The 15,292-nt window shown below is 44.2% G+C and overlaps 1 protein-coding gene across 4 annotated transcripts in view; it reads left to right on the plus strand.

Annotated features, from left to right (window-relative positions):
* FNBP4 (formin binding protein 4) overlaps positions 1–15,292 on the plus strand; it is a 49,932-nt gene that overhangs the window by 1,810 nt on the left and 32,830 nt on the right. For all 4 annotated transcript variants that reach the window (XM_024255129.3, XM_054525743.2, XM_024255131.2 and 1 more), the window contains exons 2-6: positions 273–365; positions 11,123–11,259; positions 12,699–12,885; positions 14,514–14,661; positions 14,768–14,888. In XM_024255129.3, coding sequence (XP_024110897.1) covers positions 273–365; positions 11,123–11,259; positions 12,699–12,885; positions 14,514–14,661; positions 14,768–14,888 — 686 coding nt within the window. The remainder of the gene's footprint in view (positions 1–272; positions 366–11,122; positions 11,260–12,698; positions 12,886–14,513; positions 14,662–14,767; positions 14,889–15,292) is intronic.

A 15,292-nucleotide genomic window follows, 5' to 3' on the forward strand; every position in this document is an offset into this window, starting at 1 on the left:
TGTATTTTTAGTAGAGATGGGGTTTCACCATGGTAGCCAGGCTGGTCTTGAACCTCTGACCTCAAGTGACACCCTCCCCCCCTGTCTTGGCCTCCCAAAGTGCTGGGATTACAGGTGTGAGCCCAGCCGAAATGCACTTTTTTAAAAATTGATGGAATCTAGAGCTGAAATGTTAAATCAAAGGTTGATTTGTCACCTCTAGTGTTTTCTCTGGTCTGGAATCTGACTGCAGTTTTCTTTTCTTTTCTTTTTTTTTTTTTTTTTAAATCCAGATGAACAGGAAGCGGTGCAGGAGGTTCCTAGAGTTGTTCAGACTCCTCCAAAACCAGTCATGACCACTAGACCCACAGCTGTTAAAGCAACAGGTATGCTTTTGTTTTGTTTTTTACATTTTTTCTCCCACCTCTTTCATTAAAGTCAAGTTGGGTTTGCACATAGAATGTTTTGCTGAATGCTTTAGTGTTGCTAACATTATTTCTCCCAAAAATATGATTTAAGATTATTTTTGTTTGTGAGAGAATGTTGATGTATATACACTTTGACCAGTGCAAAATTTGTTGTTTTTCTTTACCCAAAACGTTTTTTACTATTTTTTTCCTGATGCTATTTTATAACTAGTTTTCTGGTCCTCCCACTAGCTTGGTGTTCATTAGGCATGCCAACTCCTATTCCTTTTTTAACACTCTGGCTTGATTGATTACCTAACAAACATTGGTGGACCTGGAAATTGATCTTATTAAATATTTTCAGGTACAAAGGAATGCCATAGTTGCAACAGTGGTTTTGTAGACAAACCTGGGTTCAATTCATCACTCTGGCATTCACACTTAGGCTTTGGCGCAATTACTAATTGGGTTGAACCTCATTAATCTGTAAAATGGATCTTTTCTTTCTGAGATATTTCCAGATGTGACATAGTAAGTGCCAAGAACGTTAATTTTCTCTACTCTGTATCTTGGAAGAGTAAAATGTGTTTTAATATTAAATATTCTGTAATTGGTAGTAATTTCTTTTCAGTTCAGAATACTTTTTGTACTATTTGATGCTTAAAATGATAGATGCTTATTCCACTTTCCTCACCATTTGCCACCTAAAAAAAAAAAAAAACAAACAAAACATCCCAGTGTGCGTTAGAAAGCTAAAATTTGAATGTGAGAGAAATTTCAGAACTACATTATACCATTTTGTATTTGCAAACTGCATATGTTATTTCATTTGAGACCTAATATTCATTTAAAATATGTAGAATTTAGCCAGAAGCGGTGGCTCACACCTGTAATCCCAGCACTTTGGTAGTCTGAAGCGGGCGAATCACCTGAGTTCAGGAGTTCGAGACCAGCCTGGCCAACATGGTGAAACCCCATCTCTACTAAAAACATAAAAATTAGCCAGGCGTGGTGGCGCACACCTATAATCGCAGCTACTCCGGAGGTGGAGGTTGCAGTGAACTGAGGTTTTGTCACTGCACTCCAGCCTGGGCAACAGTGAGAACCTGTCTCAAATAAATACATAAAATAAAATATAAATTTAAATGTTTCTAGGAGAAACTTCCTCGATTACTCCTGTGGTTTGATTGTCCTCTCGTGATGTCAACACCTTCCATTAGGCCCCTACCTCCCAACACTGTTGCACTGGGGATTTAATTTCCAAAACATCCTTCTTAGGGGCACGTTCAAGCCATAAGAGGTATATACCTAAGAAATAATTTACTGCCTGATATAGGTAGCTGATATACAAATTGTGTGGCACCATCTCTCAAAGGTAAGTAAGAATGTTGAGGTTTGAGGGGTCAACACCTCTCTCAAAAAAAGACTGCTAAAAACTATGGCTCTGGGCCGGGCACAGTGGCTCACGCCTGTAATCCCAGCACTTTGGGAGGCCGAGGTGGGTGGATAATGAGGTCAGGAGATCGAGACCATCCTGGCTAACACGGTGAGACCCCATCTGTACTAAAAATACAAAAAATTAGCTGGGCGTGGTGGCGGGCGCCTGTAGTCCCAGCTACTCGGGAAGCTGAGGCAGGAGAATGGCGTGAACCCAGGAGGTGGAGCTTGCAGTGAGCCGAGATCGTGCCACTGCACACTCCAGCCTGGGCGACAGAGCAAGACTCCGTCTCAAAAAAAAAAAAACAAAACACTATGGCTCTGAAGAATGACCATGCTTTCTCAGGCTTTAGCAACAAATCTTTTTTTTTTTTTTTTTTTTTTTTTTTTTTTTTTTTTTGAGTTCGAGGGCAGTGGCATGATCTTGGCTCCCTGCAACCTCTGCCTCCTGGGTTGAAGTGATTTCTCGTACCTCACCCTCCTGAGCAACTGAGATTACTGGCTAATTTTTGTATTTTTAGTAGAGATGGGGTTTCGCCATGTTGGCCAGGCTGGTCTTGAACTTCTGACCTCAAGTGATCCACCCACCTTGGACTCCCAAAGTGCGGTGATCACAGGTCTGAGCCACCACACCCAGCCTTCAACACATCTTTATCTTAATAGTAGTCAAGGACTTGTTCTTACAACTCTAGGGTTTAAGTGATCTTCCTGCCTTGGCCTCCCAAAGTGCGGGGATTACAGGCATGAGCCACTGTGCCCAGCCCAGGAGCTTAGTTTTTAACGCCCCTGCAAATGAGTGGCTCGTGCCTGTAATCCTAGTGCTTTGGGAGGCTGAGGTGGGAGGATCACTTGAATCCTAGAGTTCAAGACCAGCCTAGGCAGCAGAGAGACTCTTTTTTTTTTTTTTTTTGGAGTCAGAGTCTCTGTTGCCTAGGCTGGAGTGCAGTGGCGTGATCTTGGCTCACTGCAGTCTCTGTCTCCTGGGTTCCAGCGATTCTCCTTCCTCAGCCTTCCAAGTAGCTGGGATTACGGGCCCACGCCACCATGCCCAGCTAATTTTTGTATTTTCAGTAGAGACGGTTCGCCATGTTGGCCAGGCTGGTCTGGAACTCCTGACTTCAAGTAATCCACCTGCCTCAGCCTCCCAAAGTGCTGGTATTACAGGCATGAGCCATCGCACCTGGCCGAGACCCCCATCTCTACAAAAAAATTTAAAATGAGCTGGACATGCTGATGAGCACCTGTGGGCCTAGCTACTTGGGAGACTGAGGCAGGAGGATCGCTTGAGCCCAGGAGTTCAAGGCTGCAGTCAGCTATGTATGATCATGCCACTGCAATCCAGCCTAGGTGACAGAATGAGAGCCTGTGTAAAAAATAATTTAAAAAAATAGGCGGGGCACGGTGGCTCACGCCTATAATCCCAGCACTTTGGGAGGCTAAGGCAGGCAGATCACAAGGCCAAGAGACTGAGACCATCCTGGCCAACATGGTGAAAACCCATTTCTACTAAAAATACAAAAATTAGCTGGGTGTGGTGGCATGAGCCTGTAGTCCCAGCTACTCAGGAAGCTGAGATGGGAGAATCACTTGAACCCGGGAGGTGGAGGTTGCAGTGAGCCAAGATCATGCCACTTCACTCCAGCCTGGCAACAGAGTGAAACTTCATCTCAAAGGAAAAAAAAACAAGGCCGGGTGCAGTGGTTCACGCGTGTAATCCCAGCACTTTGGGAGGCCAAGGCAGGCAGATGACAAGGTCGGGAGTTCAAGACCAGCCTGGCCAACATAGTGAAACCCCATTGCTACTAAAAATACAAAAATTAGCTGGGTATGGTGGCACGCACTTGTAGTCCCAGCTACTCATGAGCCTGAGGTGGGAGAATCGCTTGAACCCGGGAGGCGGAGGTTGCAGTGAGCTAGACCACACCATTGCACTCCAGCCTGGGTGACAGAGTAAGACTCCATCTCAAAAAAAAAAAAAAACAAAAAAAAAACGGCCAGGTGCTGTGACTCATGCCTCTAATCCCAGCACTTTGGGAAGCTGAAACCGGCGGATCACCTGAGGTCTGGAGTTCGAGACCAGCCTGACCAGCATGGAGAAACCCCATCTCTACTGAAAATACAAAACTAGCTGGGCATGGTGGCGCATGCCTGTAATTCCAGCTACCTGGGAGGCTGAAGCAGGAAAATCGCTTGAACCCAGGAGGCAGAGGTTGCGGTGAGCCGAGATCACGCCATTGCACTCTAGCCTGGGCAACAAGAGCGAAATTCTGTCTCAAAAAGAAAAGAAGGAAAGAAATTAAATTCTTGGAGTTCTTTAGTACCTGCTTATAGGTCAGTGACACCTAGCCAGCTTTGTTGTTGTTTTTAATAAAATTTTTTTTCTTTCTGTAGACATGGTCTCACTTTATTGCCCAGGCTGTTCTCAAGGAGGCTCAAGTGATCCTCCTTCCTTGGCCTCCCAAAATGCTAGGATTATAGATGTGAGCCATCGTGACCATCCTGTTGGTTTTGTTTCTAAGATTTTTCTCTCTCTTTTTTTTTTTTTTTTTTTAACTTTGAGATGGAGTCTTGTTCTGTCGCCCAGGCTGGAGTGCAGTGGTGTGATCTTGGCCCACTGCAACCTCCGTCGCCTGAGTTAAAGCAATTCTCCTGCTTCAGCCTCCCTAGTAGCTGGGATTACTGGCTGATGCCACCATGCCCGGCTAATTTTATATTTTTAGTAGAGACAGGGTTTCAGCATCTTGGCCAGGCTGGTCTTGAACTCCTGACCTTGTAATCCACTCGTCTCAGCCTCCCACAGTGCTGGGATTAGAGCAGTGAGCGACCCTGCCCAGCCTCTGAGATTTTTCTAAGATAAAGCAATTTTACCTGATAATGTGAACGTTTATTTTCAGTGTTATTCTAACTTCATTCCTGTTAACAGTATATACACTGTGTTTTCTGAGATTTAATTAAATTTTGTATGTATTTTATGACTTGCTTTTATTCCTTTAGCATTACTTTTAATTCCTTTAGTAATATTTCATGTGATTCTATAATAGTCTGATTTATCACAAAATGGTAATAAATCAGGTATGTCCTATAATTTGCTTTGCCAGTCCACTGTTTGAGAGCATTTGAGTGTTTACAGATTTTAGTTGTTTGAAGCAAGCCACCAGAAGCTTTGAGCAAAGTTTTTTTGGAGTTATGTCTTGGTATTATAGTCTCAAAGATGAGACTATATAAAATAAACTTGAGTTTTGTAGCTCTTGGTACCTGTTGCCAAATTTCACTTAAGATATACGGGATCTAGGCGGTCACCATGGCTGCCGCCTCCCAACACTATGGGAGGCCGAGGCAGGTGGATCACCTGAGGTCAAGAGTTCGAGACCAGCCTGGCAACATGGTGAAACCCTGTCTCTACGAAAATAGAAAAGGCCAGGCTGGGTGGCTCATGCCTGTAATCCCAGCACTTTGGGAGCCCGAAGCGGGTGGATCACCTGAGGTCAGGAGTCTCCATCTCCAAAAAAAAAAAAAACAAAAAACTACAAAAATTACATTGGCACGCACCTGTAATCCCAGCTGCTTGGTAGGCTGAGGCAGGAGAGTCGCTTGAACCCAGGAAACAGAGGCTGCAGTGAGCCGAGATCGTGTGACTGCATTTCACCCTGGGCGACAGAGCAAGACTCTTGCTCAAAAAAAAAAAAAAAAAAAAGTTTGATCAATTTATGATGTCTCTCTGAATTTCTCACAAACACTAGGCTTAATAATTTTCATTTTCTTGGCTAATTTATTATGTTTTTAGGAGTTTAGAAGAAGTTTGTCCATAGGTGAAAAGCTCTTAGGTGAAGAAAGGGAATAGGCAGAGCCTATTTTGCCTGTGGACCTGGGGAACTACCTCTTGTTGGGAAATTTTGTAATGAAAATACCATGCAGCTTACCTGATTGAAACTTTTTACTGAAAGTGATTATATCTATGATTGTCATTAGAAGTATTTTTATTTTTAATTAATTTATTTTGAGTTAGAGTTTTGTTCTTGTTCCCCAGGTTGGAGTGCAATGGCACAGCCTCGGCTCACTGTAACCACCGCCTCCTGGGTTCAAGTGATTCTCCCGCCTCAACCTCCCAAGTAGCTGGGATTGCAGGTGCCTGCCACCAAGCCCAGCTACTTTTTTTGGATTTTTAGTAGAGATGAGTTTCACCATGTTGGCCAGCCGATCTTGAACTCCTGACCTCAGGTGATCCGCCCGCCTTGGCCTCCCAAAGTGCTGGGATTACAGGCATGAGCCACCGTGCCCGGCCAGTATTTTTATTTAAAAATAAAATTTCCCACTTTTCCTTTCCAGAATCCATCAGTACTGTATACAAAAGTGCAGCATTATTTCATACAGAAGTTTCTCCTTTGGTAGTTCTGCTCTTACAAAGCTGAATAGCTTTTGTTCAGAATATCAAGAAAATTGGGCCGGGCGCAGTGGTTCACGCCTGTAATCTCAGCACTTTTGGAGGCCAAGGCAGGCGGATCACTTGAGGTCAGGACTGCGAGAGCAGCCTGGCCAACATGGTGAAACCCCATGTCTACTAAAAATACAAAAAAATTAGCCAAGCATGGTGGTGCACGCCTGTAATCCCAGCTACTTGGGAGACCGAGGCTGGAGAATCGCTTGAACCTGGGAGGCAGAGGTTGCAGTGAATCACGACTGCACCATTGCACTCCAGCCTGGGCAAGAAGAGCGAAACTCCATATCAAAAAAAAAAAAAAAAGCCAGGTGCAGGGCTTACACCTGTAATCCCAGCACTTTGGGAGGCCGAGGAGAGCAGATCACTTGAGGTCAGGAATTCGAGACCAGTGTGGCCAACATGGTGAAACCCCATCTCTACTAAAAGTACAAAAATTAGCAGGTCATGGTGGCGTGCGTCTGTTAATCCTAGCTACTCGGGAGGCTGAGGCAAGAGAATAGCCTGAACCTGGGAGGCGGAGGTTGCACTGAGCTGAGATTGTGCCACTGCACTCCAGCCTGGGTAACAGTGTGAGACTCCATCTCAAAAAAAAAAAAAAAAATTAGAGACACTGTCTAAGAAACGTCCATGCAAATTTCTCTCTCTCTTTTTTTTTTCCCCCTTTTTTTTTAGATAGAGTCTCACCCTGTCACCAGACTGGAGTACAGTGGCACGATCTCAGCTCACTGCAATCTCCACCTTCCGGGTTCAAGTGGTTCTCATGCCTCAGCCTCCCGAGTAGCTGGGATTACAGGCGCGCACCACCACAGCCAGCTAATTTTTTGTTTTTAATGGAGGCGGGATTTCACCATGTTGGCCAGGATGGTCTCGATCTGACCTCGTGATCCACCTGCCTCAGCCTCCCAAAGTGCTGGCATTACAGGCATGAGCCACCATGCCCATCCACAAACGTCCATGTAAAATATCTTTCTTACCAGTTTAAAATACTATTGTGGCCAGGTGAGGTGGCTCACACCTATATTTTGTGGTCAGACAAGGTGGCTCACACCTGTAATGTCAGCACTTTGGGAGGCTCAGGCAGGGGATTGCTTGAGCTCAGGAATTCGAGACCAAACTGAACAACAGATTAAAACCTTTTCTGTGCTTAAAAAATGCCAATTGTGGTGGCGTAGGCCTGTAGTCCTAGCTACATGGGAGACTGAGGCAGGAGGATGGCTTGTGCCCAGGAGTTCGAGACCAGCTTAGGCAACATGGCAAAACCCCGTCTCTACAAAAGTTAGCCAGGTGCGGTGGTGCGCATCTCTAGTGGCAGCTATATAGGAGCCTGACTGAGGTGGGAAGATTGGTTGAGCTCAGGAGGTCAAGGCTGCAGTGAGCTGTGATCGCACCAGTTCACTTGTGCCAGAGTGAGACCCTGTCTCAAAAAAAAGAAATGAAAAATTTTGCCTAACATTTTGGGAAGTCAAGGCAGGAGGATCACATGAGGACAGGATGAGACCAGTCTAGGCAACATAGGAGATTCCATCTCTGCATAAAATAAAAAATAAAATAAATTAGCCAGGCATGGTGAGTTGTGCCTCTAGTCATCCACTCAGGATGCTGAGGCAAGAGAATCATTTGAGGCCAGGAGTTTGAGGCTGTAGTGATCCACTGCTTCCAGCCTTGGCAATAGAGCAAGGCCCTGTCTCTTAATACATACATACATAAACAAATCAAACTTTAGAAATTGATGTTTAGAGGCCATGTGTGGTGGCTCATGCCTGTAATCCCAGCACTTTCGGAGGCCGAGGTGGGCAGATCACTTGAGGTCAGGAGTCCAAGAGCAGCTAGGCCAACATAGTGAAACCCCATCTCTACTAAAAATGCAAACATTACCCAGGTGTGGTGGTGCACACCTGTAATCGCAGCTACTCGGGAGGCTGAGGCAGGAGAATCGCATGAACCCTGGAGGTGGAGGTTGCAGTGAGCCAAGATTGCGCCACTGCACTTCAGCCTGGGCAACAGAGCAAGACTCCATCTCAGCCAGGTGCGGTGGCTCACGCCTGTAATCCCAGCACTTTGGGAGGCTGAGGTGGGCGGGTCACGAGGTCAGGAGATCAAGACCATCCTGGCTAACTCGGTGAAACCCCATCTCTACTAAAAATACAAAAAATTAGCCGGGCGTGGCGGGCGCCTGTAGTCCCAGCTACTCAGGAGGCTGAGGCAGGAGAATGGCGTGAACCTGAGAGGCAGAGCTTGTAGTGAGCGGAGATCGTGCCACTGCACTCCAGCCTGGGGGACAGAGCGAGACCCGTCTCAAAATAAAATTGCTATTTAAGAACTTACCTACATATGCTGGAAAGGATGTGGAGAAATAGGAACGCTTTTACACTGTTGGTGGGAGTGTAAACTAGTTCAACCATTGTGGAAGACAGTGTGGTGATTCCTCAAGGATCTAGAACTAGAAATACCATTTGACCCAGCAATCCCATTACTGGGTATATACCCAAAGGATTATAAATCATGCTGCTATAAAGACACATGCACACGTTGTGTTTACTGCAGCACTATTCACAATAGCAAAGACTTAGAACCAACCCAAATGTCCATCAATGATAGACTGGATTAAGATAATGTGGCACATATACACCATAGAATACTATGCAGCCATAAAAAAGGATGAGTTCATGTCCTTTGTAGGGACATGGATGAAGCTGGAAACCATCATTCTGAGCAAACTATCGCAAGGACAGAAAACCAAACACCACATATTCTCACTCGTAGGTAGGAATTGAACAATGAGAACATTTGGACACAGGATGGGGAACATCACACATTGGGGCCTGTCATGGGGGTGGGGGGTGGGGGAGGGATAGCATTAAGAGAAATACCTAATGTAAATGATGAGTTAATGGGTGCAGCACACCAACATGGTACATGTATACATATGTAACAAACCTGCACTGTTGTGCACATGTACCCTAGAACTTAAAGTATAACAACAACAACAAAAAACTTAACCTACATACAGAAAAAAATGAAGGCAGGAATTATTATGCTAAGGCACTGAATACGAACTCCTACATGATTAATGGAACAATTTATGTTTACTTTTAGGTGACCTTTTGAGTTTATGTGTGGGATGTATGACACAGAAAACTAGATTTAACTTTCTGATAAATCTCTTCATTTACCAACTTTTTAGTGAGCGTAGCATGTGTCAGCACTATGAAATTTAATATAAGTAATAGCTGAAAAAGTCTAGCTAGAATTTAACATTTTATGTGTTTATAATACATAGAATAATACTCTATGTATTATATTGTTAATTGTAATCTTGGAGTAGCCACAGGTGATCCAAAAGGAAATGGCATAGCAGCGTTACAGAGGCTATACCTGATACTACTTAAATTTGAGGAAGACATTGATCATTGGTTTTAGCCCTGTTGAGCCCCATTTTTAATTCCTGTCACTTCATGCTTTTAATTTCTGTCACTTCCTGTTTAAGGAATAATCATTGATTAAAAGCTTTGTTTTTAACTTTGAAAGTCTTGATTTCTTTAGTTTTTGAAAGTCTTTGTTTCAGCTGCTACACTGTAATTGGCTCAGTTTGAAGTAAACACTTTAATCACCAAATTCTAAAATCAGGATATACTATCTATGAACTATTTGAAAAGAGTGAGATTGAATAATTGATTGAAATAACTATGCAGATTAATTTTCTTGTTCTCGGTTTTTTTTTTTTTTTTTTTTTTTTTTGGAAACATGGTCAGTCTCACTTTGTCACCCTGGCTGGAGTACAGTGGAGATGTTTCGGCTTAATGCAGCCTCAACCTCCTGGGCTCAAGCTATCCTTGCACCTCAGCCATATGCTCGGCTAAATTTTTATTCTTTTTCCTCTTCCTTTTTTTTTGTTTTTGTTTTTGTTTTTATGGGAGAGACAAGGTCTCACTATGTTTTCGAGGCTGGTCTCAGATTCTGAGCTCAAATGATCTTCCTGCCTCAGATCCTCCCCAAGAAGTTGGGTCTGTAGACATAAGCTGTGTTGCCTGGCTCATAGATCAACATTTTTTTTTAATTTTTTATTTTATTTATTTATTTATTTTGAGACAGATTTTCACTGTTGTTGCCCAGGCTGGAGTGCAATGGCGTGATTTCAGCTCACCACAACCTCTGCCTCCCGAATTTAAGCAATTTTTCTGCCTCAGCCTCCCGAGTAGCTGGGATTACAGGCATGTGCCACCACACCCGGCTAATTTTGCATTTTTAGTAGAGACAGGGTTTCTCCATGTTGGTCAGGCTGGTCTTGAACTCCTGATCTCAGGGGATCTGCCCGCCTCAGCCTCCCAAAGTGCTGGGATTACAGGTGTGAGCCACCATTCCCAGCCCAGATCAATTTTTTTTTTCCCCCCCCGGAGACAGAGTCTTGCTCTGTTGCCCAGGGTGGAGTGCAGTGGCGTGATCTTGGCTCACTGCAACCTCTGCCTCCCAGGTTCAAGCACTTCTCCTGCCTCACTAGCTGGGACTACAGGCACATGCTACCAGGCCTGGCTAATTTTTTGTATTTTTAGTAGAGATGGGGTTTCACCATGTTGCCCAGGCTGGTCTCAAAACGCCTGACCTCATGATCCACCCACCTCAGCCTCCCAAAGTGCTGGGATTACAGGCGTTGAGCCACCGCACCTGGCCTATAGATTAATTTTTATTAGCTTTAACCATACGATGTAATTTATTCTTCTGTGGTAGTTCAGTGATTATTAGTTTTGTGGTTGTGTTCTAATCTGTAAGTAAGTTAAAAAAAACCATGTTATACTTCCGTTTTAGATACTTCTTAGGACATATTGACGTTGTTACAAATACTGTTTTCCTTTTTTGTTTCTAGGCGGTCTATGCTTACTTGGTGCTTATGCTGACAGTGATGACGATGACAATGATGTTTCCGAAAAACCAGCACAATCCAAAGAGACAAATGGAAACCAGTCAACTGATATTGATAGTACATTGGCCAACTTCCTAGCGGTTAGTGGTGCTCTCGTTTGGAGTTTTAGTTATTGAAGCTACTTTGGGATCTGGATCTTAAGTGGTCAGCGTACTTGTCAGTTCAATGTCTTCCTCCTCCTTTCTCCTTCTCCCTCCAACACTCTCTTCTTGTATTTCTCCCGATCTCTGTCTCTCTTTTTGTTTTGTTTTGTTTAACTTTAAGAGATGGGGTCTCACTCTGTTGCTCAGGCTGGTCTTGAACTCCTGGGCTCCAGTGATCCTCCCACCTCGGCCTTCCAAAGTGCTGGGATTACAGGTGTGAGCCATCACACCTGGCTGTCTCTCCTTTTGTTTTTTGTTTTTTTTCTTGAGATAGAATCTCACTCTGTTGTCCAGTCTCGAGTGGAGCAGTACGATCTCGCCTCACTGCAACTTCTGTCTCCTGGGTTCAAGTAGCTGAGGCTACAGGTATGTGCCCCCGAGTAGCTGGGGCTACAGGTGTGTGCCACCACACCCAGCTAATTTTTGTATTTTTGGTAGAGATGGGGTTTCACCATGTTGGCCAGGCTGGTCTCAAACTTCTGACCTCAGGTGATCCACCCACCTCGGCCTTCCAAAGTGTTGGGATTACAAGCGTGAGCCACCACCTCTTCTTTTTGTAAAGCTTTCAAAGAGAAGAAAGGCAAATTGGAAGAGACTGGGGAGCTTGTATAATTGGAAGATGAGGGTTTTGATTTCAGAAGCTTAGAATGAGTATCTAGAATTTTTTTTTTCTCCCTCGAGACAGGGTCTTACTGTCACCCAGGCTGAAATGTGGTGGCGTGATGTTGGCCCACTGCAACCTCTGCCACCCAGGTTCAAGTAATTCTCCCACCTCAGCCTCTTGAGTAGCTGGGATTACAGGCATGTGCTACCACGCCTGATAATAATTGTATTCTTTTTTTTTGTTCTTTGTTTTTTGTTTTTTTTTGAGACGGAGTCTTGCTCTTTCACCCAGGTTGGAATGCAGTAGCGTAATCTCATCTCACTGCAATCCCCGCCTCCCAGATTCAAGCAATTCTCGTGCCTCAGCCTCCCAAGTAGCTGAGATTACAGGTGCCCACCACCACATCCAGCTAATTTTTGTATTTTTAGTAGAGACAAGTTTTCGCCATATTGGCCAGGCTGGTTTTGAACTTCTGACCTCAGGTGATCCGCCCGCCTTGGCCTCCCAGAATGCTGGGATTACAGGCATGAGCCACCGTGCCCAGCCTAATTTTTTTATTTTTAGTAGAGTGGGGATTTCACCATGTTGGCCAGCCTGGTCTCGAATTCCTGACCTCAAGTGATCCACCTGTCTCAGCCTCCCAAAGTGCTGGAACTATAGGTGTGAGCCACTGTGCCTGGCTCATGTAGAATTTTTAAAAAGTGATTGCCATTTCCTTAAATTTCTTGTTTTTGATATAATTACTGCATTTGTTACTCTTTTCATACTGAAGGAGATCGATGCCATAACAGCTCCTCAGCCTGCAGCTCCTGTAGGAGCTTCTGCTCCACCTCCAACTCCACCTCGACCAGAGCCAAAGGAAGCAGCAACATCTACCCTTTCTTCTTCTACTTCAAATGGAACAGACTCCACCCAAACATCTGGATGGCAATATGATACTCAGTGTTCACTGGCAGGAGGTAAACTTGATCCTTTGATTTTTAAAGAAAAGTAAAATCCTTAAAGGGATTCTAGGCGTTCACTTTTCTGGTTTGTTTGTTTGGAGATGGAATCTCGCTCTGTCGCCCAGGCTGGAGTGCAGTGGAGCGATCTTGGCTCACTCCAACCTCCACCTCCTGGGTTCAAGCAGTTCTTCTCCCTCAGCCTCCTGAGTAACTGGGACTACAGGCACACGCTGCCATGCCCGGCTAATTTCTCTTTTGTATTTTAGTAGAGACGGGGTTTCACTGTGTTGCCCAAGGCTGGTCTTGAACTCCTGAGCTCAGGAAATCAGCCTGCCTCGGCCTCCCACAGTCCTAGAATTACAGGTGTGAGCCATCGCTCCCAGCTGGAATTCAGTTTTCTAAAGATGAAAGCCCAGAGGCTTTAACCTTAGACATTAGGATTCTGTCTTTTTATTTTTATTTATTTATTTATTTATTTATTTATTTATTTATTTATTTTTTGAGACTGAGTTTCACCCTTGTTGCCCACGCTGGAGTGCAGTGATGCGATCTCGGCTCACTGCAAACTCCGCCTCCCAGGTTCAACCAGTTCTTCTGCCTCAGTCTCCCGAGTAGCTGGAATTACAGGCACCCACCACCACACCCAGCAAATTTTTTGTATTTTTAGTAGAGATGGGGTTTCACGATGTTGGCAAAGCTGGTCTCGAACTCCTGACCTCGGGTGATCCACCTGCCTCGGCCTCCCAAAGTGCTGGGATTACAGGTTTGAGCCACCACACCCAACCTCTGTCTTTTTAAATAAAGCGTGTTGAAGATGGTAGGTAGGATAGTCGGCTCTGAAAACTTGTAGGATATAATTTTTATCTTTTAAAAAGTAATTGCTTGTCCTTGCCAGTTGAATAAGAAAAGCCATGATATTCAAAGTATTTTAGGTACATTTTTGGACCAGCAAACTTTTTCTATTTATTTCTATTTATTTATTTAGAGATGGAGTTTTGCTCTTGTTGCCCAGGCTGGAGTGCAATGGTGCAATCTTGGCTCATCACAGCCTTTGCCTCCCGAGTTCAAGCAATTCTCCTGCCTCAGCTTCCCGAGTAGCTGGGATTACAGGCACACACCACCACGCCCAATTTTTGTATTTTTAGTAGAGACAGGGTTTCTCCATGTTGATCAGGTTGGTCTCAAACTCCCGACCTTAGGTGATCTGCCCACCTTGGCCTCCCAAATGCTGGGATTACAGGCGTGAGCCACTGTAGCCGGCCAAACTGTTTTTTTTAAAAACTGTTCAAAGGTGACTCTAAATGTTAGGTATTAAGAAAATAATTCTTGGTGTTAGGCCAGTGGTTCTCAACCAGTGTTGGGGGGTACTCCTAGGGGATGTTTGACAATGTCTGTCAATATTTTTTATTGTCACAATGCAGGAGGCAGGGTGGACGGGAGTGCTACTGTTTCTAGTGGGCAGAGGCCAGGGGTGCTGCTAAAACCTCCACATAGGATTGCTCCCCCCACAACAAAGACCTGTGTGCCCAAAATGTTAACAGTGCTGTTTTGAGAAACTGTTAGGTGATTTTGGCTTTTGAGCTTATGTGTAAGCCAGAATTGTAGAGGGATTTGTGCCTGAAATTTGTTTTATTTTCTTCTAGTCGGAATTGAGATGGGCGATTGGCAGGAAGTCTGGGATGAGAACACGGGATGTTATTATTATTGGAATACACAAACAAATGAAGTGACTTGGGAGTTACCCCAGTATCTTGCCACACAGGTACAGGGATTACAGCATTACCAGCCCAGGTAAGAATAAATTTAAAAGTGAAACTGCCTAGAAGGAAATTGAAGCCTTATCTTTTGCTGATAGTATTTGTCTTATATTTCTCTTGCTAAGTATATATTTTTTTAGTTCTGTGCCAGGTGCTGAAACTAGTTTTGTGGTAAATACAGACATATATTCTAAGGAGAAAATGATTTCTGTTTCCAGTAGTAAAAGTGGACCAGTCATAGCCAAGCGAGAAGTTAAAAAGGTCAGTGTTGAAACTTACCTCATTTGCTTATTTTCAGATCTAATAAGCATTACTCTGAGCACAGGAATGGAAGCCTTCTCTTAATATTTTATGTCATACATGTGAAATAGGATAAGTTTCATAACTTTCACTTTGTTTCTGTGTATTATGTAGCCTTTATAGCAGTTACTCAGTTGACTTTTTCTTTTCTGTTTTCTTTTTTTTTTTTTTTTTTTTTTTTTTGAGACAGAGTCTCACCCTGTCACCCAGGCTGGAGTACAGTGGTGCAATCTCAGCTGACTGCAAGCTCCACCTCCCGGGTTCACACCATTCTCCTGCCTCAGCCTCCCAAGTCGCTGGGATTACAAGCATCCGCCACCACACATGGCTAATTTTTTGTATTTTTAGTGGAGACAGTGTTTCAC

This window comes from Pongo abelii, chromosome 9 (assembly GCF_028885655.2).
Source record: "Pongo abelii isolate AG06213 chromosome 9, NHGRI_mPonAbe1-v2.0_pri, whole genome shotgun sequence".
NCBI classification, from domain to species: Eukaryota; Metazoa; Chordata; class Mammalia; order Primates; family Hominidae; genus Pongo; species Pongo abelii.